The 26710-nt window shown below is 44.6% G+C and overlaps 1 protein-coding gene across 3 annotated transcripts in view; it reads left to right on the top strand.

The window, feature by feature from the left end:
• The window catches only part of TGFBR3 (transforming growth factor beta receptor 3), a 137172-nt gene that overhangs the window by 103797 nt on the left and 6665 nt on the right, over positions 1-26710 (top strand). For 2 of the 3 annotated variants that reach the window (XM_035123643.2, XM_035123645.2), the window contains exons 9-16: positions 1008-1318; positions 1915-2064; positions 4610-4750; positions 10599-10769; positions 15297-15593; positions 18031-18151; positions 23047-23088; positions 25614-25721. In XM_035123643.2, the coding sequence (XP_034979534.2) occupies positions 1008-1318; positions 1915-2064; positions 4610-4750; positions 10599-10769; positions 15297-15593; positions 18031-18151; positions 23047-23088; positions 25614-25721 (1341 nt within the window). The remainder of the gene's footprint in view (positions 1-1007; positions 1319-1914; positions 2065-4609; positions 4751-10598; positions 10770-15296; positions 15594-18030; positions 18152-23046; positions 23089-25613; positions 25722-26710) is intronic. The other variant, XM_035123646.2, reaches the window with a different exon arrangement.

The raw sequence follows: 26710 nt of genomic DNA on the forward strand, positions 1-26710 counted from the left end.
AGAAGCGGCCTTTTCATTTGCAGAGGGTCAAGTTTGGATCTAATCCCCTGGGATGAATGTTACATTGGTGAAATAAAGTTGCTAGCCTTGCAGTTTGATTTTTTTTGGAAGGTCACTAGCTTCAGCTAGGGAAACCAAGAATATCTACTACCTTCTGCAGACTTTTTTCTCGCCCAACACCCATCTGCTGTTTGCCCCTGAAAGTGCTGCGTGTATTACCTTCTGGGGGCAAAGCAGCTTCATGGGATGTTCTGCAAGAAATGGCAACTCTCCCTGTTCACTGCAGTTCCAAAATATATTGGAAGCCTCCCATGCCTTTTTGTTAAGAAAGAAAAGTGGCAGGTCCTATCAGAGTGATCTAATAGCATTTTTGACATACTGCAGGGCTTGCCGGTGTGGTGCCTGTGGGGGCAATGGTACCCCTGAGGTCTTCCCCTGTCACCCACAAAAGTCTCTGAGCCCCCCTGCCACTGCTCCTTATTGTGATAGAATCATAGGGTTGGAAGGGACCTCCCAGGGTCAACTAATCCAACCCCTTGCAGTGCTGGAATCTCAACTAAAGCATCCATGAGAGATCACCATTCAGCCCTGCTAAAAAACCTCCAAGGAAGAAGAGCCTGCAACCTCCCAAGGGAGTCCATTCCACTCTCGAGTAGCTCTTACTGTCAGAAAGGTCTTCCTGATGTTTAGTCGGAATCTCCTTAAAAGTAGATACAACTGAATGAGCAAGTTGGAAGAGCAATGCTGTTTCTGACTTCCTCTGACATCTCCATGTGTTTTCCAAGGCTCAGATTATTTCCACTGGATCCAATTTTTAACCATATCCCTTGGGAAAGTAGTGTGTAATCCTGATTGGAGGAACGGTGCACAAAACACTTACTCAGAAATCCCAAAGCACCCACAGGCTTAAAAAGGCTGGCAACCCCTGATGTCATGTGTAGCTTAGCTCAGAGTCAAAAGAAACTAAAGGAACGTCGTAACTTCTCCAAATTTCTGTCTTTCTTTAGAAGAGATGAATGATGAGGAAGACCATTTCCCACCAGAGCTGAAGGAGCTGCTGCGTGGCGTTAACCCGCTGCCAGCTCCACTCGCGCCCTCAAGCGAAGGCGTTAGTTTTGACTTCCACTTCCATCAAGATCATGATGGAAACTTGCCATCAACTGATATGGTGGACACAATTAGGACCAATCGTGGCTTTGAGCATCTCCTTCCAAAAGTCCCAGAACCAGAAGAAGTTCAGGGTAGCGTTCATGTTGCCATGACGGTGAAGTGTGATGACACGTCCATGATTGTAGCTGTAGCAAAAGACTCACTGGAGGTTGGTATGATCTCTTAATTTCACATTGGAACAAACTAGGATAGAGTGATTTGACTATTGAATAAACTATGGAGTGTGTTGCGTATGAAACGAAACCCCCATAGCTACAAGGGAACATATGGTTGACATTATCTGCCCAACCAGTGATCAGTCCTCTGCTTTTGTCCCAAGGCTGTCAAAGGACTGCATTCACTGCAGCTGGAATTGTGAAGCAGTTGTTCCCGTTTAAGTCAGAGCCAAAACTTAAAGATGATAAAAAATATGCTCCAAAATGCATTATCTTCTTTTCTCCCTTTGGAAAATAAATCATCTAAATCATCTCAGCGGGTCTCTCAATAAAATGAAACACTGCAATGGTGCTCTGGTGTTTTATTTTATTTTGTGCATACAATATTTGCCTTTCCACCAGACTGAATATTCTATAAACTGACTAATCTGCACTTTTGGAGGGCAATCTTTTAAAACAAAATTTTGCAAGATGGTAAATAAAAATGCTTAATAGTCAGATTTTTTTTAAAAAAAAACAATGCTGTCATTTAGAGCCCTGATTTGTAGTTTGGGGTGTAATTTTGCATCATGATCTCTCCCTTTTTTAGGCTAGCGGTTACATCGGGACACAACTCTCTCTGCTGGATCCTACATGTAGAGCTAAGACAAACAAGACCCATTTTATTTTGGAGTCATCACTGCATGATTGTGGGACTCAACGAATAGCCTATGCCTTGGATAACGTGTATCTGAACTCTGTGAGTCTATTACAGCAGAAATAATTGTCTGTATCTTGCAATCATATGGTTGTTGTTGTCTTGGTGATACTTTATTTCTTGTAAAAAAAAATTGAACATGATAGAAAGACAGGCTTAACAGCAAGAGGTCCCTGTCATTTCATGTATATGAATGCAATTTCAGGCATATTTTCTTGAGTGATGGCTTCTCGCTTTTTTCCCTACTTTGGGAGGTAAATAGCTTTCCAAAATAGATAGAAATCAATGAACTTACATTGATGGAGCATGGGCATCCATTTTTTCTCTTATGGAATGGGAAAGCAAAAGTAGCTAGTCATCTCTGCTTGCATTCTCTTTCTGCCCCACTTATTCTAGCATAAATGCAGAATCCAACTTCACTGTGTTTGCCCAGCCAGGGAAGCTCAGCTGGGCTAATAGGATCTGCTTCCTGTTGTTGGGAAAGAAAACAAGGCAAGACCTGCTAGCTGTTATTCTGTGTTTAGAACAGAACCCACTGCATTTCAGAGACAAATCTGGAGGGTCCAAAGTAACTACTAATCTCCAAGTATGTAATGGGAAGAGAGACAGCCCAATGTGGGGCCTTCAGAACAGAGCTTCTGTGCTGCACTGGGCATGCTTAACTGATTTTTCATTTTTCATGCTCCCAGAAGGGAGGCAAAGAGAAACAGTGCCACTTCCACAGCAAACGTCTGGTTACCCATCAAACAGTACATCTTCCCCTTTTCTGCAAGAGTGCGAGAGAAAGCTGCAAAGCCAGTTGTCTTGCCTGAGTGCCTAGAAGCAATTCTTCCAACCAGGAGAGTGGCTATTTACAAGCCTAGATTAATGTTCTTGAATCTAGTGGTGTTTAGAATGGAAACAGACAGTTTGCATCTCTTATAACATCTAGTTCCTTTCCCAGGATCAGGCTAGATCTGTAGGAGTTCTCCTATTGTTGTTCAAGCCTGTTGTTTTTGTTTTTGTTACATATGAACAGTGGTTCAGTAAGTAATAGCCTGTTTGAGGGCCTGAACTTGGCACATCAACCTGGCAGCTCTCAAATAAGTTTCCATTGTAAAGAAAAATGTATGGCATGGTTAGGTAGCACACACTAGTTTTTGTTAAGTGCATTTTAAATTACAGTTAATATATGTTCAGCACCTGAAATTTGAATCCCAAGTGCATAATCTGATTTTCCATGTAGCTAAGCAGGTATGCAAGAAATCATACGCCACTTCTAAGATTTCTATCTTCAGCACTAGGTCAACATTTTCACAATGATCGTGAATAGATTTTGGCCAGCTCAGGTTAACAGAAAGGGACATCTCTTGGCTTATGAGATTTCAGCACATAGTGGCAATTTTGGCATATACTGAAGGACTTATTGTCCAACTCAAATACAGTGAAGGCAACCTGATCAGACATAACCTAGTCCAATTTTAAAAAGGAGAAAAACTCCAGAAATCCTTTATTTGGCCAGACCTTCTGGCTGTTGATCTAGAGATGTACCCAACCAAAAACCATGGATCAACAGGCTGTGGAAAAATGCACATCTGGATCTCAATTCAGCAGTTGCCCCGCCATTTTTAATGGTGGGTTAACCCAAAACATGCCAAGACTTAAGTTTTACTCAAGATCCAAAGCTCAATTTTTTTTTCTGAGTACTGAATCTCAGGCCAGTTTCAACACCATCAAAGCAGATATAGAATTACGCAGTAAACGCCTGAAAACAGTAGAACTGCTCCTTTGGATAGCAACAACCCCGACATCTGAGCAAACAGATGAAATTGCATTAAGGAAAAGCTGAATAGTCAGGAAATGCAGAGGAATGGAATATGTGGGGAACGTTTGTATATGAAAAGTGGGCAGGAGATGCCGAACGCAGCCCAGTGTGGGAGTTATAGCAGGATACAGAAATGAGAAGGAAAACTAGAAAGCAAAAGAACTATTTTAAAGGAAGGGTTAGAAATGTATGTTAAAAAAAAAAAAGAATCACCATGTCAAAACTCTTGGCCCAATTGTATCTTGTGCTGATTTACTGTAAAGTAGGGTGTATACCAGTCCAGTCCAGTGAGCCATTGCTTGTTAACAATGCTGAGTATATAGCTTTACCAGAAGCAGAGCTGGGGCTGCTGGTATCTTCATCTACATACCAGTGACCAGACTGCAATACTTTTATTGCTCAAGCAGGCTCCAGATTTGGAAACAAGCTGAAGGCATTTCCTTTTACTTGCTCCAAGCTTGCCTTTAGAGATTCAGTGGTGGGCTTACTGGAAAGATGGGGGTTCAAATCCCTACAAAGATCTTGCACCAGTTATTATGTCACAGTCTCACTTACTGCACAGGGTGTAAGGATAACAGGGGAGAAACCACCTTGGAAGAGCAGGCTGCAGATGGGTTAAACAGTAATCCCTGTAAGGGTGCTCTGATAACACAATTAGCTTTTCCCACCAGCAACATTTCTTGATCCATGTTTCTGACTCAAGGGGGCAAGTGAGGTGGAACTCCTCCCCAAACAGCTATGGTAGAACGACAAGTTTTCTACTCTTTTCTTCCTTTGTCAAAGATTGTTATCCATGTGCCGTCACCAGTTGAGGCCAGTGGTTGGGCGGTTGACTATGAAGACATGGAATCAGGGGATAATGGATTCCCTGGGGACACTGATGAAACAGACGTCGTCATTTCCAGCAGGACTGAAATTGTTCGGGTATGTTTTAACAATTATCCACAGTCTGGCTGCATAAAGAAAATTTGGAACAGGGACGAAACTCACTATGACCTTGACTTTCAGAGTGTGGAGTGAATCGTCCCCGTGGTGCACAGGCAGTTGTGAGCTGAGACACAAACTTCTCCTGATGCCTGTGCAGTATATGCCTTCATGTATACCCCCTGCCGCCCCCCGCCCCCCCAATACCAGAGAAGCATAGGATCCGGAGGAAGCAAGCCTTTTTGCTTCCTTTTCAGAGCAGTTCTAAAGGCTTTATGCCCGTCAACTGTCGTCAACTGCCGTGCCCTTGCATGGTGAACAGTAACAACTACCCCATGATTTTATCATTTTTAATAAGCCTTTTTATAAGCCTTTTGTCCTCTTCATTGTGTGCCCTGAAAAACCCCTCAAAGCATGCCATGAACCCATATTGATTTAGTCCTCCTTCCCTGCAAAAAAAAAAAAAAAAAAAAACTGCCCATTGTTGGGCTCTGGGGGAAAGTGAGGACCCTTAAAGTTTCTGCTTTGTTCTGGGTACATATAGACTAGATGGAGTGATTTTCTTTTATCATGAAAGAGTCAGAAAGTAGCCATGTTAGATTGCTGTAGGGGGGGGCATGCCATTGTAGTACCAGACCTGGGCAAATTAGAGAGCCAAACAAAACAGGAGGAAGGAGTTACTTCTGAATCAAGCACTGGAGGAATAGTTGGGCCTTGGCAATTTTTCCATTTTTGTGAACCACTATTTATTTCCAAATATTGAAATAAACACTTCTGTAGACTGGTCTATCTCCTTTTATGTGAGTGTGCTGCAGCCGATGATTGTATGTGTTGGCAAAACATTATGCCTTTAATTCAGTGTCTTGCTGAGACAACCGATCTCAGTGGTCACGGGTAGGAGGAGGAGTTACGCTAAGACCAGACCATGTCATTACCGAGGAGGCAGACTTAGTCGTTGTCTGAGGACTATCCCTGCCTCCGGGTCTGGTCCTGACCGGACGGATATTGGAATCAGCAAGGGATACCCACATGACCTGAAGGTGCTGCTGTGCAATGCCAGGTCGATGATGAATAAGACCACTGCCATTCACGACCTGATTGTGGATGGAGGATTTGACCTGGCATGTGTGACAGAGACCTGGTTGGATGAAGCCGATGGGCCCGTTCTTGGCGCTGCTTGCCCACCAGGTTTCTCTTATGCACAGCAACCCAGGCCATCTGGGCGGGGAGGGGGGGTTGCAGTGATTTTTAGGAAGTCATTAGTTTGCACCAGGCGTCCTATTGGTAAGACTGAGTTTTCTGAGTGCATGTTCTGGAAGTTGGGCAATAGGGGCAGTACAGGATTCCTTTTGGTGTACCGACCTCCCCGCTGCACCAAGGATTCCCTGCCCGAGCTGCTTCAGGTCGTGTCGGATGTGCTCCTGGAGACACCTAGCTTGGTTGTCTTAGGGGATTTTAACATCCATGCCGATACGACCTTACAAGGTGCCGCTCGGGACTTCGTGGAAAGCATGGCCACCATGGGGCTGTCCCTGAATAAGTCTGGCCCAACTCATAGCCGCGGACATGCCTTGGACTTGGTGTTTACCTCTATGGATGTTGGTGATCTGACATTAAGTAAAAGCGAAACAAAAGAAGTGCCATGGTCAGATCACTTTCTGGTGCAACTGGACTTCTCCACAACCCTTCCCCTCTGCAGGGAGGTGGGACCGATTCGGATGGTCCGCCCCCACTACTTAATGGATCCAATTGGCTTCCAGAGAGTGGTAGGGGATGTTTTATCCCATGTCGATGGCCTTTCAGCTGATTCCCTGGTGGCCCGCTGGAATGCGGAGTTAACCAGCGCTATTGACTGTCTGGCTCCGAAGCGCCCTCTCAGATTGCATGGAGCCCGGACAGCCCCGTGGTTTTCCCCGGCGCTGAGGGCGATGAAACAGTCATTGAGACGGCTAGAGCGCCGGTGGCGGAAAACTCATTTTGAATCAGACCGGACACGGGCTAGAGCTCAACTTCGAGCCTACCAAGTGGCAATGGCGGCGGCGAAGAGGACCTTCTTCACCGTCTCCATCGCATCTGCAGAAAACAGCAGCAGGAGACTCTTCCAGGTGGTTCGCAATTTAGCGGAACCACCTGCTCCATCCGGGCCCAGTACGGGCCACATGATCTCCTGCAATGATTTTGCAAAGTTTTTTGCAGATAAAGTCGCTCAGATTCGGGAAGAGGTAGACTCCACCGTGGGAGCAGGGCCGGGGCAGGGGAGTGCTAGAGTCCTGTCTAGTCAAGTTTTGTGGGATCAATTTCAATCTGTTACCTCCGAGGATGTGGACAGGCTGCTTCGACGAGTGAAACCAACCACCTGTCTCCTTGATCCTTGCCCATCCTGGCTTATAAAAGCTAGCCGGGAAGGGCTGGGCGATGGGCTTCGCGGGTTGGTAAATGCTTCTCTCCGTGAGGGAGCCTTCCCAGACCCGCTGAAAGAGGCGGTTATTAAACCGCTTCTTAAAAAACCATCTTTAGATCCGGCCAATATGGCCAACTATCGCCCAGTCTCAAATCTTCCATTCTTGGGCAAGGTGATTGAGCGAGTGGTTGCTGAACAACTTCAGGCACGCCTGGAAGAAGCGGACCATTTGGATCCCTTCCAGTCAGGATTCAGGCCTCATCATGGGACTGAAACTGCCTTGGTCGCACTGGTCGATGATCTCCGGCGGGCTAGGGACAAAGGTAAGAGCTGTTTCCTTGTTCTGCTGGATCTCTCAGCGGCTTTTGACACCATCGACCATAACATCCTTCTGGACCGTCTAGAGCATGGGTGTCAAACACAAGGCCCGGGGGCCTAATCCGGCCCGCCAGACCTCGTCATGTGGCCCGCGTAGCCGCCGCCGACAATAACAACTCACAGTAGTTCTGGAGCCTGCGATTGGCCGAGGGTCAAAACCGGGGGCGGGGCTGCAGGTGGAGGCCGGGGCGCTGGAGCCGCGCTGACGGCCTTGGCCAGGGAATTTCAATTTCGAATGAGGCTGAGGGAGGCGGTGGCACAGCGGCCAGACGGGGAAGTGAGATGCAGGAGGAGGAAGCCCGCCGAGGAGGTAGGAAAGTCCTACAGGCACCGCCAGCAAAATTGGTGCCAGGACGGAGCAGCGCTGGATTTTTTTTTTGCGGGCTTTGCTGTTGTCTCCGAGAGTGAGTGAGGCGGCACTGGGGAGCCGCCGCCCGCCGCTTCCCTTCCTCTCCTCGGCTGCATCCGGGAGGTGGGCGAGCGAGCGGGCGAAAGGGACGCGGAGTGAGCCTGAGGGGGAAGTAGGCGAAGCGCAACAGTCGCTCTCTTGATGGAGCCGGATTTCTCTTCCCTCTTCCCCCGTTTTCTCCTCATAGACACTCGGGAGGGTGCCTGGCTCTTGCTCTGCCCCCCACCCCCGAGCCGCCCTTTGGCTTCTCAGTTCCGGCAAAGCTGCTCCCCGGGGGGCGGCCGGGAGGGAGGCGGCGGCAACAGCACGGGTTCCTGCTCTTCCCGCTCTGCCGCTGCCGCCTACTCTCAGCCACTTTTTTGGGGGGGGGGAGGTTTTCAAACCTCCTCTGCCTGCAGTCCCGGTAGGGAGAGGCGGCAGCGAAGAAGACAACAGCGCCGGTGGGGGGAAGAGCAGCTCTGAGGCGAAGATGCACGTCCGCTGGGGCTGCCGCCGCCTTCCTCCTCGGGAAATCCGCTGCCCTCCTTCAGCGCGAGGGGAAGGGACTCTGGCGCTGAGGAGGGAGGATGCAAAAGCAAAGCAGGGAGTTGGCGCTGCACCGCATGTTCCTGCCCCTCTCCAAAGCATGGGGTGGGTTGCAGCGTGTGGCATCCTGCCTAGCGGGGTTTGGGTGTGCGCAGGGCGGGAGAGGGAAGCCCTCTTTCCATCTGCAGGTTTTTAATCCCAGCAGTGGCTTTCTCCTTCCTGCCGAAGGTTTAGTTGAGCCCCCCCCCCAGAAGCCGTCAATCCCCACCTTTTGTTCAAATTTCCCTCGTTTACATCCCCTCCCACACATGCGCCACGACGCAGGAATGTGATCCGCGTGGGGGCGGGAATGAGCTTACATTATTACAAAAAACAGTAATAATTGAATGCAGTGACAATAATTTATGATAATAAAGAGTGGACACATAGTCCTACAGACACAACCGGCCCTTTGAGGGTGACCAAACTGCTGATGCGGCCCCCGATGAATTTGAGTTTGACACCCCTGGTCTAGAGGGCTTGGGAGCTGGGGGCACTGTCATGCAGTGGTTCCGCTCCTTCCTCCTGGGCCGTGTTCAGAAAGTGGTGGTGGGGGATGAGTGTTCAGACCCCTGGGCTCTCACTTGTGGGGTGCCTCAGGGTTCTGTCCTCTCCCCCATGCTTTTTAACATCTATATGCAGCCGCTGGGAGAGATCATCAGGGGGTTTGGGCTGGGTGTCCATCAGTATGCTGATGATACCCAGCTCTACCTCTCTTTTAAATCAGAACCAGTGAAGGCGGTGAAGGTCCTGTGTGAGTGCTTGGAGGCGGTTGGAGGATGGATGGCGGCTAACAGATTGAGATTGAATCCTGACAAGACAGAAGTACTGTTTGTGGGGGACAGGAGGCGGGCGGGTGTGGAGGACTCCCTGGTCCTGAATGGGGTAACTGTGCCCCTGAAAGACCAGGTGCGCAGCCTGGGAGTCATCTTAGACTCACAGCTGTCCATGGAGGCACAGGTCAACTCCGTGTCCAGGGCAGCTGTTTATCAGCTCCATCTGGTACGCAGGCTGAGTCCCTACCTGCCCACTGACTGTCTCTCCAGAGTGGTGCATGCTCTAGTTATCTCTCGCTTGGACTACTGCAATGCGCTCTACGTGGGGCTACCTTTGAAGGTGACCCGGAAACTACAACTAATCCAGAATGCGGCAGCTAGACTGGTGACTGGGAGCGGCCGCCGAGACCACATAACACCGGTCCTGAAAGACCTACATTGGCTCCCAGTACGTTTCCGAGCACAATTCAAAGTGTTGGTGTTGACCTTTAAAGCCCTAAACGGCCTCGGTCCGGTATACCTGAAGGAGCGTCTCCACCTCCATCGTTCTGCCCGGACACTGAGGTCCAGCTCCGAGGGCCTTCTGGCGGTTCCCTCACTACGAGAAGCCAAGTTACAGGGAACCAGGCAGAGGGCCTTCTCGGTAGTGGCACCCACCCTGTGGAATGCCCTCCCACTAGAGGTCAAAGAGAACAACAATTACCAGACCTTTAGAAGGCATCTCAAGGCAGCCCTGTTTAGGGAAGCTTTTAATGTTTAATGGATTTCTGTATTTTAATGTTTGATGGATTTCTGTATTTTAGAATTTCTGTTTTGTTGGAAGCCGCCCAGAGTGGCTGGGGGAACCCGGCCAGATGGGCGGGGTATAAATAATAAATTATTATTATTATTATTATTATTGCTCCTCCAGTTGTTCTGTCTGCATGAGCATCGCAGGTTGCCTGATGGAACAATCCCACTTCTCCTCCCCCAACCCCCATAGAGCCCATTCCAGGGGATACACAGGAAGGAGAGGAGGAAAGCCCCATTGCACAAGCAGAAGTCATAGAATCATAGATCAGAGTTTGAAGGGACCCTGAGGTTCCTCTAGTTCAGCCCCCTTCAATGTAGGAAAATGCAGCTGTCCTTTATGGGGGTCAAACCTGTGGCCTTGGTGTTATCAGCACCATGCTCTATCTAACTGAGCTATTTGAAGTCCCTACACAAGACTTCGCTGACGAGGCTGGTTAGATTCATCCCTCTGTCCCTATGACCACCCCACAGCCACAATGTTATTTTGCCTCCCTGCATCCTTAATTTGTTTTGTTTTTCTTGCTTTAGTTCAACTGCACGTTCCACCAGCTGAACTCTCCGAAATCTCCTAAGCACTATTCACCTGAATCGCGCATCGGCAACGTCACCTTCAGCATGGAACTTTATGAAACAGGCCTCTTCCGTACCCCAACCCAAGGGTTCTTCTCCGTTGCAGAGAACGGCCAGATCTTTGTTGAGGTAATGAACTGTGACAGAAATGGAAATCCATGAAATGTTCTCCAAGAACATGGGAGCTCGGCTAAGTCTGTTCTTGCCTGCCCTGCCCTGAGCTGCAACTGCGCTGTCGCCTCAGGCAGGCAGATGTATTCTCTTGCGGTTTCTGAAAGGGAAATTGTAGAGATCACAAGAGCGAGAGAGAATGCTTTTTGTAGCAGAGACCAAAGTCTCCTCTCAGCATGGGCAAGCTCAATGCAAATACATGTGTCACCCTCGTCAAAACCTCTGTGACAGAGCAGCCATTGAAGACGGTTGGCTCTTTGGCAAAGTACAATCAAAACATTTTTCTAACATTAGTACAAAGAGCCATCGGCAAAGCATAAGAATCCATTTTGTTTAGCAGTGCGGCTTAATTCCACCTGCAAAAGAGCAATATTATCTGTCCCAGACCTTAGGCAAAGCTGGATTGAGACCCAGATATTTATAATGCTGCCCTTCCCGCAATGAGTTCTCAATTGCCACTCACACCCTTGTATGCTCGTATCAACCCTGGAAGATGGATTAGGCTGAGAGTTAGAGGGACTGGGCTTTGCAGATGTAACCAGCCCTAGTTTGGTTCTAACCATTACACCACAATGACTCTTGTGCTGTTGGAAAGTTCACACAGCTGCACTGAGCTGGAGAGATGACAGCTACAAGGCAATATACCAGATCTGGCTACGCCCACTATGGATTTGGGCGTGGAAGTACTTAACCAAGTACTTCCTGCTCTTACTACTGTATTTCCCTACAAACTGGAAGGGGCAGCATGGGACAAGTGTGCACGTGGAACAAGTGTTTGCACCACTGTGGTCTTGACTCGCACAGGCTCAGTGATGTGCCCCCTGAATGTCTGGTGTCTCCTTCATTTCCCATGTCTGACTGAACAGCCCTACCCAGTCACACTACTTTTTTTAGTGTTCTCCTCTCTCCTCTCCTCTCCTCTCCTCTCCTCTCCTCTCTTTCTCATTAGAAAATAGACAGAAAAGACTCCAGGGAGTCGCTGAATAATGGGATTTTTATGAATACGACTGCGGGGGGGCGGGGGGACAGACACTGCTAGGATACAGTTTTGGATTTTAGAGATCAGAAAGAAATGGTGGAAGGGCTCTGCCTACCTTGCAGTTGTGATCATCCTCCCATGATGGCCCCAGGGATACCCTCCCAGGCAGGCCCATGAAGTGGGGCTGGGCAGCTGGGTACACTTGTCCCGGGCCTCAGAGGGATAAGTTGGCGGCCCTGCTAGGCGACCGGCCAGACTTACACTGTCATGTTTAAGTTTACAGCCCCGGGCCTCAGACCAGCTCCGCACACAATTGTGACCCTTATTGGAAATCCCTTTAAATGCCATTAAATGCACTAGAAGGAAAATATTCATGGGAAGGACCTCTCCCACTTTTATGTCGGGGTGCACTTTTAACTTACTATATTATTATTATTATTATTATTATTATTATTATTATTATTATTATTAAAATGTGTATACTGCCCTATATCTGCAGGCCTCAGGGAGGTTCACAGAATAAAATCACAACCTAAAAGCATGAAATACACAATCAGAATAAAAATGTAACAACCCATTTACCTACCTACCTACCTACCTACTTGTTTCCTCAGCTCCCAGCTATACAGATGAGTTCCTTTGCAATTTGTGTATTGCGCCCCTCTCCCCCCACCCCCTCTGTGGCATTTGCAGCATTGTGTAATGCTGCTCTGGTACACCTCAGCCACCACAGTCTCCAGGCCCGAGATCAGGAGCGTGTACCACTGTGTCATGCAACTAGCAATACTTTTGTGAGAGCAGTTGGAACGGCCCCTGGGGAGGAGCTGCATATCGGATGCTCTCTTCCCTGTCACAAGAGCTCTAGTCCATCTTGCCATCAGCACCAACAATTTGTTGCATGGCAAATGGGCTGTGCGTTCTCCCAGGCTCTGGCAATGCTTGTATTTTGCTGGGACTCAGCTTCCGGCTCTGGCACAAAGAGTAGTGCCAGGGCAATGGAGAATGTGTGTGAATTGTGCTCTAGGTCACAAAAGTGAAGCAGCACTGAAACACACTTCAGATGGGCCGGGTGTATTTTTTAAACAGTTTGTTTTTACACTAATAAAAATGGTAATTTCTTTTGTCATTATTGGATGAATCCCACTGACTCCAGATCTCCAGTTGGCCCAACTGTTAGTTCTTTGGACAGATGTTCTAATTTTTTCATCACCTGTCCTGGCACAAGCTCTGTTTTCGTCTTTCTACACAGTGGAAAATTTATATCTGTGCCCGACATCTGTTCCCCATCCCACAGTGACAGAAATTATTATTTTTTTGTTTTGTTTTCAAAATGCAAGTCTGTACAGTCAATAAATTGTCCATGATATAATCTGAAAGAACTCTCTGGGTTTTTTTCCTCTGCACAAACACTTTGAACAGATTGGTTTTGTTTATTTACATGCAATGCATAGGGACCTCTGCTTCACTAACCTTGGAATAATGGCCTTGTTTTTTGAGAAAATTGGATTATTTAAATTTATAACCTGAATTGTCACAAGGGCAAAGGATTCATAATAGCAATTTTATGTACAGTTCCTCTCACTGATGGGCCTACTCTCTGTATGAGACAGAGCAGAGAGTTTTGGGCCAAAGTAAAAATTTAAAAGTTAAGTCCAATACTATGGAAGTAGGCCATTGGCAGTTGCCATTTTTTTAAGGACAGTAGTTTTGTGACTTTAATAACGGTATGAAGTCAAAAATCCACAGAACACAAAACCCATATTTGCCTTTCAATGAGAGACCGTTCCAAGTAGAGGTATAATAGTCCCCCATTGTAGTGTGCTACTCCAAGTAACTCTCAAACACAGGGGTAGCCAATGTGTTCCCATCCAGAGGATGTTGGACTACAACTCCCATCAGCCCCAGCCAGCATGGCCAAGGCTCAGGGATGATGGCAACTGTGGTCCAACAACATCCAGAAGGCCCCTTATTATCTATACCTGCTATTTCAAATGGGTTGATAGCATGCAGTCTTCAGGCTCTTTGTTTGCCCCTATAAGAATACCGTGTGTTTAAATAATAATAATAATAATAATAATAATAAAAACTCACCATAAGTTTCTAACTCTTATGGTTGCAGAGAAGTGCTTAAAGAAAACAAGGAAGCAAGTAAATATAGGCTAAATCCTGTTAAGTGTTATGCACTGCCATCCTAAGCAACTTTACTCAAATAAGTGCCATTGTGCTCAATAAGGCACACTTACTCCCTAGTTAGTGTGTTTAGGATTGCAGCCAAAAGCTGTCATAATTTCTAAATCCTATGTCTCAAGTTTCCTTGAGGATGAAGTGGGTTTTCTCTTCAGTTTTCCAAAGTAATATATATATATAGATAGATATAGATAGATATAGAAAAACTGCCATTTTTTGAAACAATGGTTGGGCATCTCATGTGGCATGTCAAATACTTGTTCCAACTAGTTATCCTTAGCAGCAACCATCTGTCTTGTATTCTGATTCTGACATAGAGCTTAAAGCTGATTAAATTGCCCTTTCCTTGGATGTCTAGTATACAAAGGTAATTTCATATCCAGAGCACATCTGGCACCATAATTACAATGGTATGGTTTCACTGTTGGGTATTGCTCCAATACAACTGCCATTCCTCAGGCAGTGTTGGGGTATTTGGGGCGGTATGGAATCAGTTGTCAAGGTACAGTCGCTACATTAGCACATCACACAAAGCCATGCTTGTTTTAACCATGGTTTGTTAGATAACCCAGGATAAGTCTAACTGACAAGCAAAGTGACCGTCACTTGTTTTGCCTACATTTGGTTTTGTTTCCTTATGTTTCTTGCCTTGTACCTCCCTAGTCATGTGAGCCTCTGGAAAGGGCCATCAAAACAAACCAAGATTAAGCAAAGTTCTGACATTACATGAAGTCATGGTTAATGTAAGCCAAAATCCATAAGCAATCTTCAGGCTCTGGTGTGTCGTCCATGAACAAGCCATAGTTGGCTGCGGTGGGTTTAGATGTACAGATAAAGCAAAATGAAGCTAAACAAGCCGTGGCTTAGGGTTATGTGTTAACCAGGCCAGGTGCAAGGTTTGTGTGTGTCAAACACACCAAACCTAATCTCTGCTTTTTATATATTGCTACAATCCCTTTTATTGGACTCCTAACATGAAGAAGTTTCATTGCATTGTGCCATTTAAATGTGTCTACAGAAACCTTGATTTTGAAAGATTCTTAGTGCTATGAAACCATTTCAAATGCAACAACTTTTTAACCGTGCTTCCGCATTCTAGTATTTAGAAAGTGAAGATTAGGCAAAGGTGGAAATATTTTCACTGGAATCTCCAGGTGGGTACAAGGAACAAATGCCTATGAGCCAAGGCTAGCAATCTCTGATTTACTTTTCTACTGTTATCACACCTGCACACTGCAAAGCATTAAAAATGTCGATATTTCTAAGAAAATGCCAAATGCAACATATTAATTACAAATTCTGTTTTCTTCCTGCTGCAGATTTCTGTGACCAAGGCTGAAAAATCCCTGAGCTTTGCAATCCAAACCTGCTTTATATCTCCACATTCATACCCTGACAAGATGTCGGAGTACACCATCATTGAGAACATTTGTCCTAAAGATGAATCTGTAACATTCTACAACACCCCAGCTAATTTTCCAATGCAAAATGCACAGATGGACAGAAAGCGGTTCAGCTTTATGTTTAAGTCTGTATTCAACACTTCCCTTCTCTTTCTTCATTGCGAGGTGACTTTGTGCACAAAGAAAGAAAAATATACTCAAGAGCTGGCCAAGGTCAGTATTTGATAAATTTCTTTAAGATTTGGACCACTCAGCTTGCATTTAACCTGGAAGACACTGGCCATCTTGGGCCTAAACTGAAAAACACAAATGTAGGTTAAAGACTGCTAGGGTTGATCTAGCAGCTATAAACTGGTACCTGTATGAATGAGATATAGCATGGAGGGATGGCTAACGAAACCAATTAAGTAGGGTTGCTATATTCCCCCAAATGGAAAAATCAGGACAAAGTTGTTGAGGTTGTTTGTTTGTTTGTTTGGTCGAAGTTGTTGAGCCCTGGTTGCCATATGTCTGGATTTTGCCAATTCAGCAGTTTTTTTGTTTAAGAAGCTAAGCTTTCCAGAATAATCATGTGAAGCTATATTTCTGGGATCTCAGGCTGTTAAAACATAGAGGTGTGACTTCATATGATGGGAATTTAGTTTCCTGAAGGCCTTTTGGCTGACACAGACGACTGCTTAAGGGGAAATGTCACTTCTGCAGCAAATCTTTACATTGGAATTGTGTCTGCCAGGAACCATTTGGCCCCCTCGTGTAACAATAGGTTGCTGTTGTTGCTATAGAATATTTACCTTTTTCTAAATGCTGCATATACGTGTGGAATAGGGCCATATTATATGATCCCTATACTGTACTACCGGTAAAGATAAAGAGCCAAAGCTGTGAGTTAGTTGTGTGCCTATGTTTGACCGGTAAATTCAAACTGAGCACTTGCAAGCTCACAGCTCATTCTCCTCATAGCTGCCAAGTTCTCCCTTTTTTTAAGGGAAATTCCCTTATGCTGAATAGGCTTCCTCGCGAGAAAAGGGAAAACTTGGCAGCTATGATTCTCCTAACCAATGTTCTAGCTCTCCATAACATATGGTGACTGAAGCTTTTGTGCCTAAAGTGTCACAGGTACACGTAAGTGTGTATTCTGGATATAAGCATGTCCCTCCACCGCAGCAACCCCAAAATCATGTAGCAGTCAACCATATATAAATATTAAATCATTTATGAATGATTGCAATTAGTAGCATTGGGAGGTTATTTATTGAGGTTTTTCCCTGTGAGAACTGCTGTGGCTCTTGACAGCATGATGAGCATTTTCTACTAAATGGTTACAGGTGATAAACAGAAATTGCTTTCCACTATGGGAGTGGTGCAAATTTATTCAATGCTCATGGCATTAGCTGTAAACAATGCATTAGCATTGATTTTCCAGATCCTGCTGAGATATAATAACACTATTGTTTTTGAAATTCCATGTGTGAGTTATTAGGTTGACCTGCCTTATGAGGATTTGGAAGGGAAATAGATGGGTGTTTTGACTTGTTTTCTGCATTCCTTTTACAGTATTGCTTATCTTGCATTTGCATAGAAAATTCATTGCTATGGAAGCATTCAGCATATCTGTGTGGAGAAGGGATTTTTTTTTCATTTGTTTTAAGTAGATAAGATCACCCTTTCTCAAATAAGTATACCTGGATATCAATCTTCTCTGGTTGTGTCATTTGGTAGAATTCATCATAAGAGTGGGACCCTGACATTGTGAGTTTCTCTTCCCATAAGTCACATCAGTAGTTTAGGCTGGCAAAAATTGGGAGGGGGCATACAATATCCCTGCCCTGGCTTGCATAGTAAACTGTGCAAAAACAAGATGCTGACAGGAAGCAGGGGACAGAATGCTTTCTAAAATAAGGTAAAGGTAAAGGACCCCTGGACGGTTAAGTCCATTCAAAGGCGACTATGGGGTGTGGCACTCATCTCGCTTTCAGGCCGAGGGAGCCGGCGTTTGTCTGCAGAAAGCTTTCCGGGTCATGTGGCCAGCATGACTAAACCGCTTTTACCGCAACGGGAAACCGTGACAAGTGCCAGAGCGCATGGAAACGCCGTTTAACTTTCCGCCACAGCCGTACCTATTTATCTGCTTGCATTAGTGTGCTTTCGAACTGCTGGGTTGGCAGGAGCCTGGGACAGAGCAATGGAAGCTCACCCTGTTGCACAGATTCAAACTGCCGACCTTCCAATCAGCAAGCCCAAGAGGTTTAGACCACAGCGCCACCCCATCCCAGAATGCTTTCTACAGCATTGCTAAAGCAACATCTGGAGCAGTTTCTTAATACATAGGATTGGGCACAGAAAAAGCTACACCAGTAGCTCTATCACAAGATTGCATTGCATGGAGGAGAACCTTGGCAACCTCGGTGACTGATGGGTCTTCTAAATAATCTAAATATTGAGGCAGTGTTTACATCTTGAAATACCGCTGCTGGGGCTTCCTTGGAGTATGATTGCCATGACTTGGGGTTGTGATAATACTTTGTTGACTATTCCTTAAACATCTCTGACTGCTGCTGATAGCGAAGCAGCTGTGCGCCTATTCTGATAATGTAGCAGTTTTAAGTGAGTCCCTGATCTCACAAGCCACATGTTCTCTTCATCCCTCTAGTGCATCCCTCCTGATGAAGCTTGCACCTTTCTTAGTGTTGATATGATCCTAGCAATGATGCAGAATAAGAAAACCTTCACCAAACCCCTTGCTGTGATATCTCATAAAGGGAAGCCAGAAGGTACTGAATACATTTTGAATCTATTAACAGAAGTGCATTTCTTTAGACAAGATGTTAATACTTGATTTAATGGTTTTTTTCCCTTCTCCTTTTTTTAAAAAAATGCTCCAGGCACATAGAGTTTTGTTATACGGTATGGCATTATTGTTCCCAGGCTACAGGGCGCCATCATCTTTGAGCGCTAACATTTGCTTGCTCTTTTATCTCCCATACATATTTATGAATATATAGTTTGGCTGGGAAAGAAACACATTTCTGATGCTTTATAACAATATGGGATTCGTAAACATTAAATAATTCTGTGCAATTGCTTCCAGCAGTTCATTATTGCTGAGGCCCCTAAAACTTGTATGTAAATATTTATTTAGGCATCATAATTACAGTGGAACTTCTAATGTATTAAAAATATTAAAGGATGGTACAGTATATTGTTGTAAATATACTGGTACAGTACCATATATTGTTAGTAATATACTGGTACAGTATATTGTAAAGTGGGCAGCCACAGGGAGCATGGCTTCACCAGCCAGAGCCTAGGAGGCTTCCACATTTTTTCTCCCTATAAGAAAAAGAACTGCTTTTGAAAGGAGCTGGGGACTTTTAAAAGCAATTTTGTCTGATGCAAGATATGATTCAAATAAAATAATTAAAAAGATATTCAGCCCTTGAGCCCTTCTAAATAGTTATTTGGATCCTGTCCACTGTGTGCAAGTGGGGGCTGTTACAGTGGGCAAGTAGTTTATCGTCTTGGATGTGTGTTTCTCCTGCACACTCTTTTTCCACAAGGCAAGTGCCATTTATGTGTAAGACCTCAGCCTGTTTGGAGTTGCGGAAGGTAAGTATTGGGATAATACTTTTTAAATGTTCTGATTGTTCCTTGTGGCCTCAAAGGGAAAAATAACTATTATGTCAAATTGTTCACCAGTAGACTCATGCTTCAGGGCCTTTCTTCAATTTTTATTTATTATTTATTTATTTATTTATTTTTGCCATAATTGACCATCTGTGGGTTGTTCAGGGAATAATTTGCCCTGCTTTGTATGTTAGAATGTCTATAGCTTCCACCTGCTTGTCCTAAAATGGTCCCATTGCAGGGCAGGAGTGTGGGACTTGCTGTCATGACCTTCAGGACTGAGGCCAATTTTCTATACCACCAATTTTGATGAATTAAGTTAATCCTTTTGTTCCATTCAGTTGAAAGGCACTTTGGTGATGTCACTCAGAACTTAGATTCCAACTGGGTCTGTTGCCTGACTAAAGGAAACTTACCAACTTTGCTGATTTAGTTGATCAGTCAGTCAATTAAATCTGCACACATTTGCATATGAATAATGCCATATTTTCCTGGAAGTCCCACGTGTTTCATTCTAAAGGAGGAGGGGAACATAGTACTGTGAAATATAGCACCAAAACTTTGTCCATCGATACATCTTACTTATGCTAAGCATAGTTGAATTGTTACAGTACTTCAAGATCCCATTCTTTTACCACTGTTTTGTCCCAAAAATAAAATGGTCTGGCAGTGCATTCCTGCAATTGGAGGAAGATTGTGACTTGTCATCACCTTGGCCTGAAAGCTATGGAAAAACTACTTTGCCACCTGTCAGTTTCATTAACTGTGGGATCGATACCAATATGTCTTTTATGAAACAGAATATCATTTTTACTCAAATGTAATGCACCCTCTTTGGCCAAATTGCACCACCAAAATTAGGGTGCCCATTAGATTTGATGGCGCATTTACATACGCCAGCAAATACTTCCTTGGTTTCAAAGTTTTGAAAATGGAGGTGCGCATTAGATTTGATGGCGCGTTAGATTTGCATAAATACGCTACATAATTTTGACACATCTCTCTCATAATATACATTCTTTTCCGATTCTAGAATCCTTGCAGCTATTTAGCTCCCAGCATTTCAGATGGGCAAAAATGCAGCGTTTGTGTGGGTAGAACTGACAAGAATTGTAAAGGGACTCTTGTCTTTCTCAATTTGCTCTTGCTCTTGTTCTGCCTTTCAAAACGACAACATCAGATCATCTTAACATATGAAAACTGCTAATTAACTATTTATCTGAACTTGCCAGAGATCTGAAAAACTGGAGGAGCCATAGATTCGTATTAGCCTTAAAAATATCCCAAGTGTGATTGTTTACTGGCATGTATGGGGTATTAGGGGAGGGGTAGTGCATCTGATGGGGGACACGTCATGCTCCTTCAGGGGTAGTTTATCCACCTTTGGTCCCCATTCTGCACTCAGCTCTCACCTGTGGCTCCTAGAAGTTGTCAGCATGCGACAGCAGTCACACCCCATTGTATTCCGTGTTTACACTATGGCAGAGCTTGAATGTAGAACGTGATTGACAGGGGAAGGCGGCTATAAATAGATTTTATTGTTTTAGACATTGAAAAGAGGAAGGCAGGTCAGAAATCTAGGGGTACAAATCACATGTGTTTGCAAAAATCAATGTCGATTCTTTGTACAGCAAATGGTGGAGAAATATCAGTTAACAGTACAGTCCTCTGTGCAAAATATCCTTTCCTTGGTCCCCTTTGACAACTGCAGCAGCAGGGTTGAACATTTAAACTTATTTTTAAGACCTCTCAGTAAGCATCAGCCTTGCCTACTCTTGTTTAGTGTTCACATGGCAGTTTAATTAGAGGGTTTCAGTGGTTTCACTTGGAAATCAAAATCTTTCACTTGCATGCTAGGGCTGTTTGAAATTCTGGAATGCTTTCCAGGGGGATTTAAAAGCCGAGGATCAGCACTCCTTTAACCTCAGTCCCGCCGAGCGTGCTTTTTGGACGTTTCGGCAGTTCATGGGACACTATAGAGCATTGCTTGGGGGACTTTGAGGAGCAACTGTTTCTGTTTAGCAGCATGAGGCTGCGCTGAGTCTTGCAGCTTTTTCTTTTCTTTTGGTCTCAACGCAAATGAATCCAACTGAGGATAATGCCAGAATATTTGATCTCCAAACAGTTGAATTAAAAATGCATGGCTGTTTAAGCTTTCTAGGCCTGCTCTGCAGTCTTCCATTGATTACAATAACTGGAACAATCCACTTGGGGGTGGATAGTAACTTGGGTGGCAATTCTGACTCGCTAAGGAATCTAGTGCTGGGCTTTTTCAGTTCCTTGCTATTTTTTATTTATTTCGCAACTAGATAAGAAAACAATAGTGTGATACAGAACATGGTGCACAGAGGTTAGGCTGGATTAATTGTGAAATGTTTGGTGGAATGAGTCCTGGAATTTTTCAGCTGTCCAGCATATGGATAATGTTTCTTTGTTGACGTGCATCTTCTCTATCCTGAATCAAAGCATCCTTTATTAGGGTTAACTGCCCTTGTGAACAAACAGCAAGCATTGAGAAACGAATGGTTGTAGGTCTACAAAACTCCTAAACAAGAGCATATACATCTCCAAGAAGTTGATTATCATCTACTTTGATGCAAAGCAGGCCAGCTATTGTGTGTAGTGTTGTATTATTGGATCCATTCCTGTTAGATCTGCACCAGAAGCCAAACATGAGAGGCTTGAAGGCTCTGTAGACAGGGAGTCAGAACAGAATGTCCAGTTCAGGATGTCTCCAGTCCCCTCCACAAGTCACACACGTGACACCCATTAGTACTGATGGGGTGATATGTTGCAGGTCTGGGAGAAAACAAACCCTGCCAGGTTTTGTTCTACAATGCTGTTTGCTGCAGGCTCAGCTCACTGCCTTATGGAAGCAAATCCCAATGGAATTCGTCAAGCACTTTGATCCCTCTGACGCAAACCCGGCCCATGGTTTTCTTTTAACCACCCACTTTTGCAGGGTTCCTGCATCCTAGTATTTCTCGCTCATTCCACGCTGCAGTGGTGGACACATGTGAGATGATATGGGATGTTAGCAAATAATTTTGTGACGCAAGTTTAATTAAATAATCACATAGCAGAGGAGCAAAAACAATGCAGGGACTGCGATAAATTGGCACCTATCGTAGGTGGAAAATGAAAGACAGCTGTCGCTGTGATGGTCACCTATTGAACAGTGTCCATAATATAACTTAATGCAAGGGAAACTCCTTTCCTTTAAGCGTGAGAATTTTCAAGGGGCTTCAACCCCCCCCCCCAAAAAATCATTTCCTTGCTTATCCACATAAATGCTGAATTAACGCCTTAAAAAACAAAATTTAAAGTCCTCCAAGTTTAACATATGCAAGGCTACCTTGTCTCCTACTGCATTATTTCCACTTTAATGATTCCTTTTCTTTGAAGCATGTTCAGTCCCACTCCCCAGGATTAACAAAACAGGTCATCTTGAGTTTTTGTTTTGTTTTTTGTTTTGTTTTAAATAGGACAAATAAGTTTAGGCTACCTAGAAGGTTTATTTGAAAAGTTGTAGGATCACGGTGAGCAGGGAGGTGGCGTGGCAAGGAATGATGTGTCCCATTATTCTTTACAAACCGTCTCTCCCTTATTCTCCATGGATAAAAGGGCATTGTGTGAGTTGGCCATTACGCAATAGGTATGGATTGCCGCTGGAAGCCTGTTATGCTTAGAAAGAGCAAGGAGCACACAGGAAATGAATAAGATGGTGGTCCCAAATCCATCATCCACTGGAAAGAGATGCCAGCAAAAGGGGATGAAGAGCTGTTGTAGGAGAAAACCAATAGCAGATGGGTGGAGATGCTTTCACACCATCTTCTAAACCTATGTAGCACTGCTGTATGCACGTTTTGAGAGGGAAATTGGTTTTCTCCCTGTACACCCTAATCCAGACTGAATCAGTTCTGACTGGGTTTCATAATATATTGCAGACTCTGCATTGGAATTGCTGATGTAGTGTATGAAATTCTGCTGAAGCGAGGATCATTCATCTCTGTCTTTTTTTCTTTTCTTTTTTTTTTGACAGATAAACCTCCTTCTTACTCGAAACCTCCTGAAGGATTAGCACGTAAGTTAAACATGCCTCTCTCTTCTCCAGCAATACACCAGAGCGTTCTGGTGGTAAAGTGTCGAACTGCTAATCAACTGAAATCTTTGACTTCATAAGGTGTTCATTTGCATTTTAAAGGACTTAGAATCAAATGTAATTACTTGCGTGCCTGTATTATCTATCACCGGAGAGGGATCCCACTGGTGTTTAGTCCTGAAACTATTCACAGCAGAGGCAGAGCAAGTTGTTTTTATGGAATATAGTACTTCTGCAGAAAGCCATTCTGGAGAGGTAGCAAGAGTGTTAGGTTTGGAAACGGAGGACTCGGGTTCAACTCTCCATTCAACCATGAGCTTCACTTTGTGGCATTGGATCACACAGAGTTGTTCTGAAACTAAGGGCCTAACTACTTATTACAAGAATACAGATCTTCTTCCCTCCTGGGAAGTCACTCAGAGAGAGAGAGAATTTTTAAACAGAGAAGGAGCAGTGACTGGGGCAGTGATGGTGAACCTTGGCACTCCAGATGTTTTGGGACTACAAATCCCATCATCCCTGACCACTGGTCCTGTTAGCTAGGGATGATGGGAATTGTAGTTCCAAAACATCTGGAGTGCCAAGGTTCGCCATCACTGGACTGGGGTGTTTTGAGGTGGGTTTTTTTTTAACTCCAAAGTGGCTTTTCTTGGAGAGAGATGAAAGGAGGGAGGGCTGGATATTGAAGTTCAGTTATGCATGTGTAACACGTAGATGGGCCCTTACATGCCACTCTGGATTCCTTGGGAAATAAATGAGATATAAATGCAGGCAACAAGCAAATACAATCAAGAGTAGTGCAGAAAGGAGCTTATATAACAGGATTCAGCAACTGGCCTGAATCCAGTTCTCCAAGACAAGGGCATGGAACCTGTCCTTGAACTTCCACTTCCATCAACCACAGCCACCATGGGAAACAGTCAGGGATGATGGGAGTTGTAGTCCAAAAACATCTGGAAGTCCACGGGTTCCCCATCCCTGCTCTGAGAGGTGCTGCTTTATGCTCAGGTGCGTGCACACACACGCACCAGTATAGATGTGGACATTTGTGGCATTTGAGGGCACAGAATTGTCTGTCTGGCATCTTTGGTGGCACAGGAACTTGTATGTCAGAGTGGCCATTCAGGGAAGCTAGTTGCAAACGTAAAATATATAATAAGGCCTCTGGTTTCTTGATTAGCTCCAGATGTAGTAGTTAACGTATTTTGTCACCGAGCCCTTAGTCCCTAGAAATAATACATAATAAAACTGAGTCTTAAAAGAAATTAATTAGGATTGCATCATGTACATGTGTCTGTATGAAAGAAGTAAAAGATCAGGATGAGTGGAAGTTGCTGTCGTTTTCCAGCATGCGTTCAGAGCGACGCATTCAGGGACCAGATGCACTCTCGTACAAACTGCCCTGCCTCTCCTGTAGGGAAAGCTCAATATTATGGGCTGGAACTGATTTCCATGATTAAAACATCTGCCAAAAGTGGGGGGGGGGGGCAATTGTTTCTATTTATGCATTTGCTGACTTTCAAGCTGGCACCGCTTCCCAGCTTAACAGCCTTTCTGCTCCCCACCTAATAGACTGAAGATGCTGGGGAGCAAAATTGGCAGGGCACTGGTTTAATTATTTTTATTTTTAAATCCCTCCCTATCCCAAAGGCACATACTTGAAGGATATGAGAATTTAAAAATAAATCTGCTAACATTAGAAAATAAGTTATTTTAGTCTTACAAACTGAAAACAAGCAGCAGCTAGCAGGAAATGTAATGGGCCTAAAACTTGAACTGGCTTTAGGTGGCCCAGGGCCACATTTTCGGCCGTATCTAACTTCCATGCTTTGTTCCCATGGCTCATGCACTGTTGTCATGCTGCCAGATGTGCCGAGTTCTGTAGGTTAAGTCTTTCCTGCAAGTTGGCATTGGGTTCAGAAATATTGATGCACTCTTAAAGTGCAATACAGTGGCTTGTTTCAGCAGGCAGTTAGGGGTGGCAGACAAATCCTATCTGCTCTCAGAGTGGTCTACTAGCAGTTTCCCCTGCATTACTGCATTTGGTACTATTTTTCTAGAAAAAAAGATGCCAGAACTCGCCACGAACACCTCCCTTGTTCTCTCAGAATGGCCATGGCATCCACCTGAGAGGTGCCAGAACTGAGTTCCGGAGAGGAATGGCCGAAAATAAGCCTTGACTAATTTATTTATAAAAATATTTGTATGCCACTATTCAGTTAAGAAAAAGAGTCATTGCTGTTTACCATACATAGGGAGAGGTCTGAAGGCAGGTGGGCATGAAAGGAGGCACAGGGTCTGTTTTTAGCAAGGGAAGGAGGAGAATGAATTTGAGTTCCTAGTTGGTGGGCTCATGGGCTACTAACTGCTGGGCACTGATAATCAAAATGTATGGGGAAGCACACTCACACTTTTTGTTTAGAATGCTCTCTCTCTCTCATTTTTTTTAAAAAAGCATTCTAAATAGAATTTAGAATTTACTTAATTTATTTTCTCCATTTTCACAGCTGTCTTCCACGGCCTGGACACTTTGACAGTCGTGGGCATTGCCTTTGCAGCCTTTGTTATTGGTGCGCTGCTGACTGGAGCACTGTGGTTTATCTATTCTCACACAGGTGAGCATGAAAATTCTCTCTCACACACAAACACGCAGATTGCATAATAACATAATATGTTGACTGTGGGTCACCTGCTGGTAGCGGCCAAATGGAAGCGCGTTGAGTCAGATTAGAACCTTAAAGTCAGGATCTACCAATATAACTAAACTGCCACAACAAATATCAGCCCAGCAGAGGATTAAAAAGCTGAGGAGCAGTGGCATAGCCTGGGTTGCCAGTGCCCAGGCCCACACGGAGGAGGGAAATGTATGCAGTACACATGTGCATTTAGCTGCCTAAGGGTATCCATGTCACCCAGGAGATCACAACCACGGAGATAAGAAAACAAGAGTCATTCAGTTTTCTGGAGAGGTCACTTCCTGGTTTACACGGAGAAGCCATTTTCAACAGAGCCTGGTGATGGAAGTGTTTAGCTGTATTGTGCAGGAATTTTGCAAGCCTAACAAATTTTGCACTCAGGCCAACCCCCCCCACCCCACCCCATGCTACGCTACAGGTGGCCTGTAACTATGTTTTTGGTTTGGGCAAGGCTAAATAAGATTGAAATTATTTATGTTTGAACTGAATCTTTAAGAGGAATGGGTTTCTATTTGACTTTTCTGTATTGTTTTTATTTTAAGTGTGAGCAGCAGGGAGGAAAGACTTGCAATTGGGTTTTATTTTAGTTGTGTGCCTTGCGTGATTTGTATATTTTGGATGTTTAACTGTTTTATAAAACTGTAATAAAAATCTAAGTTTAGCAGCGGGAAAGGGTATTAAATCAAAGCAGGTCACATTGAGCCAAGCATGGCAAGGGAGGGCTTGTTTTGTACTCTGAAAACTAAGGATCTGTTTGAATGAATCAACGGTGACAGGGGGAGACTAAAACGTGTAGCGAGCATTCGTTGAGAAGCTATAATTTAGAACAAAGGGGAGAAAAATAATTATAACCATGCCCCAGGTGTCTACCAGTCTATCCAGTTCCTCCTCTTGAATAGCTTTGGTGG

This window comes from Zootoca vivipara, chromosome 7 (assembly GCF_963506605.1).
Source record: "Zootoca vivipara chromosome 7, rZooViv1.1, whole genome shotgun sequence".
In the NCBI taxonomy this organism is placed as follows: domain Eukaryota; kingdom Metazoa; phylum Chordata; class Lepidosauria; order Squamata; family Lacertidae; genus Zootoca; species Zootoca vivipara.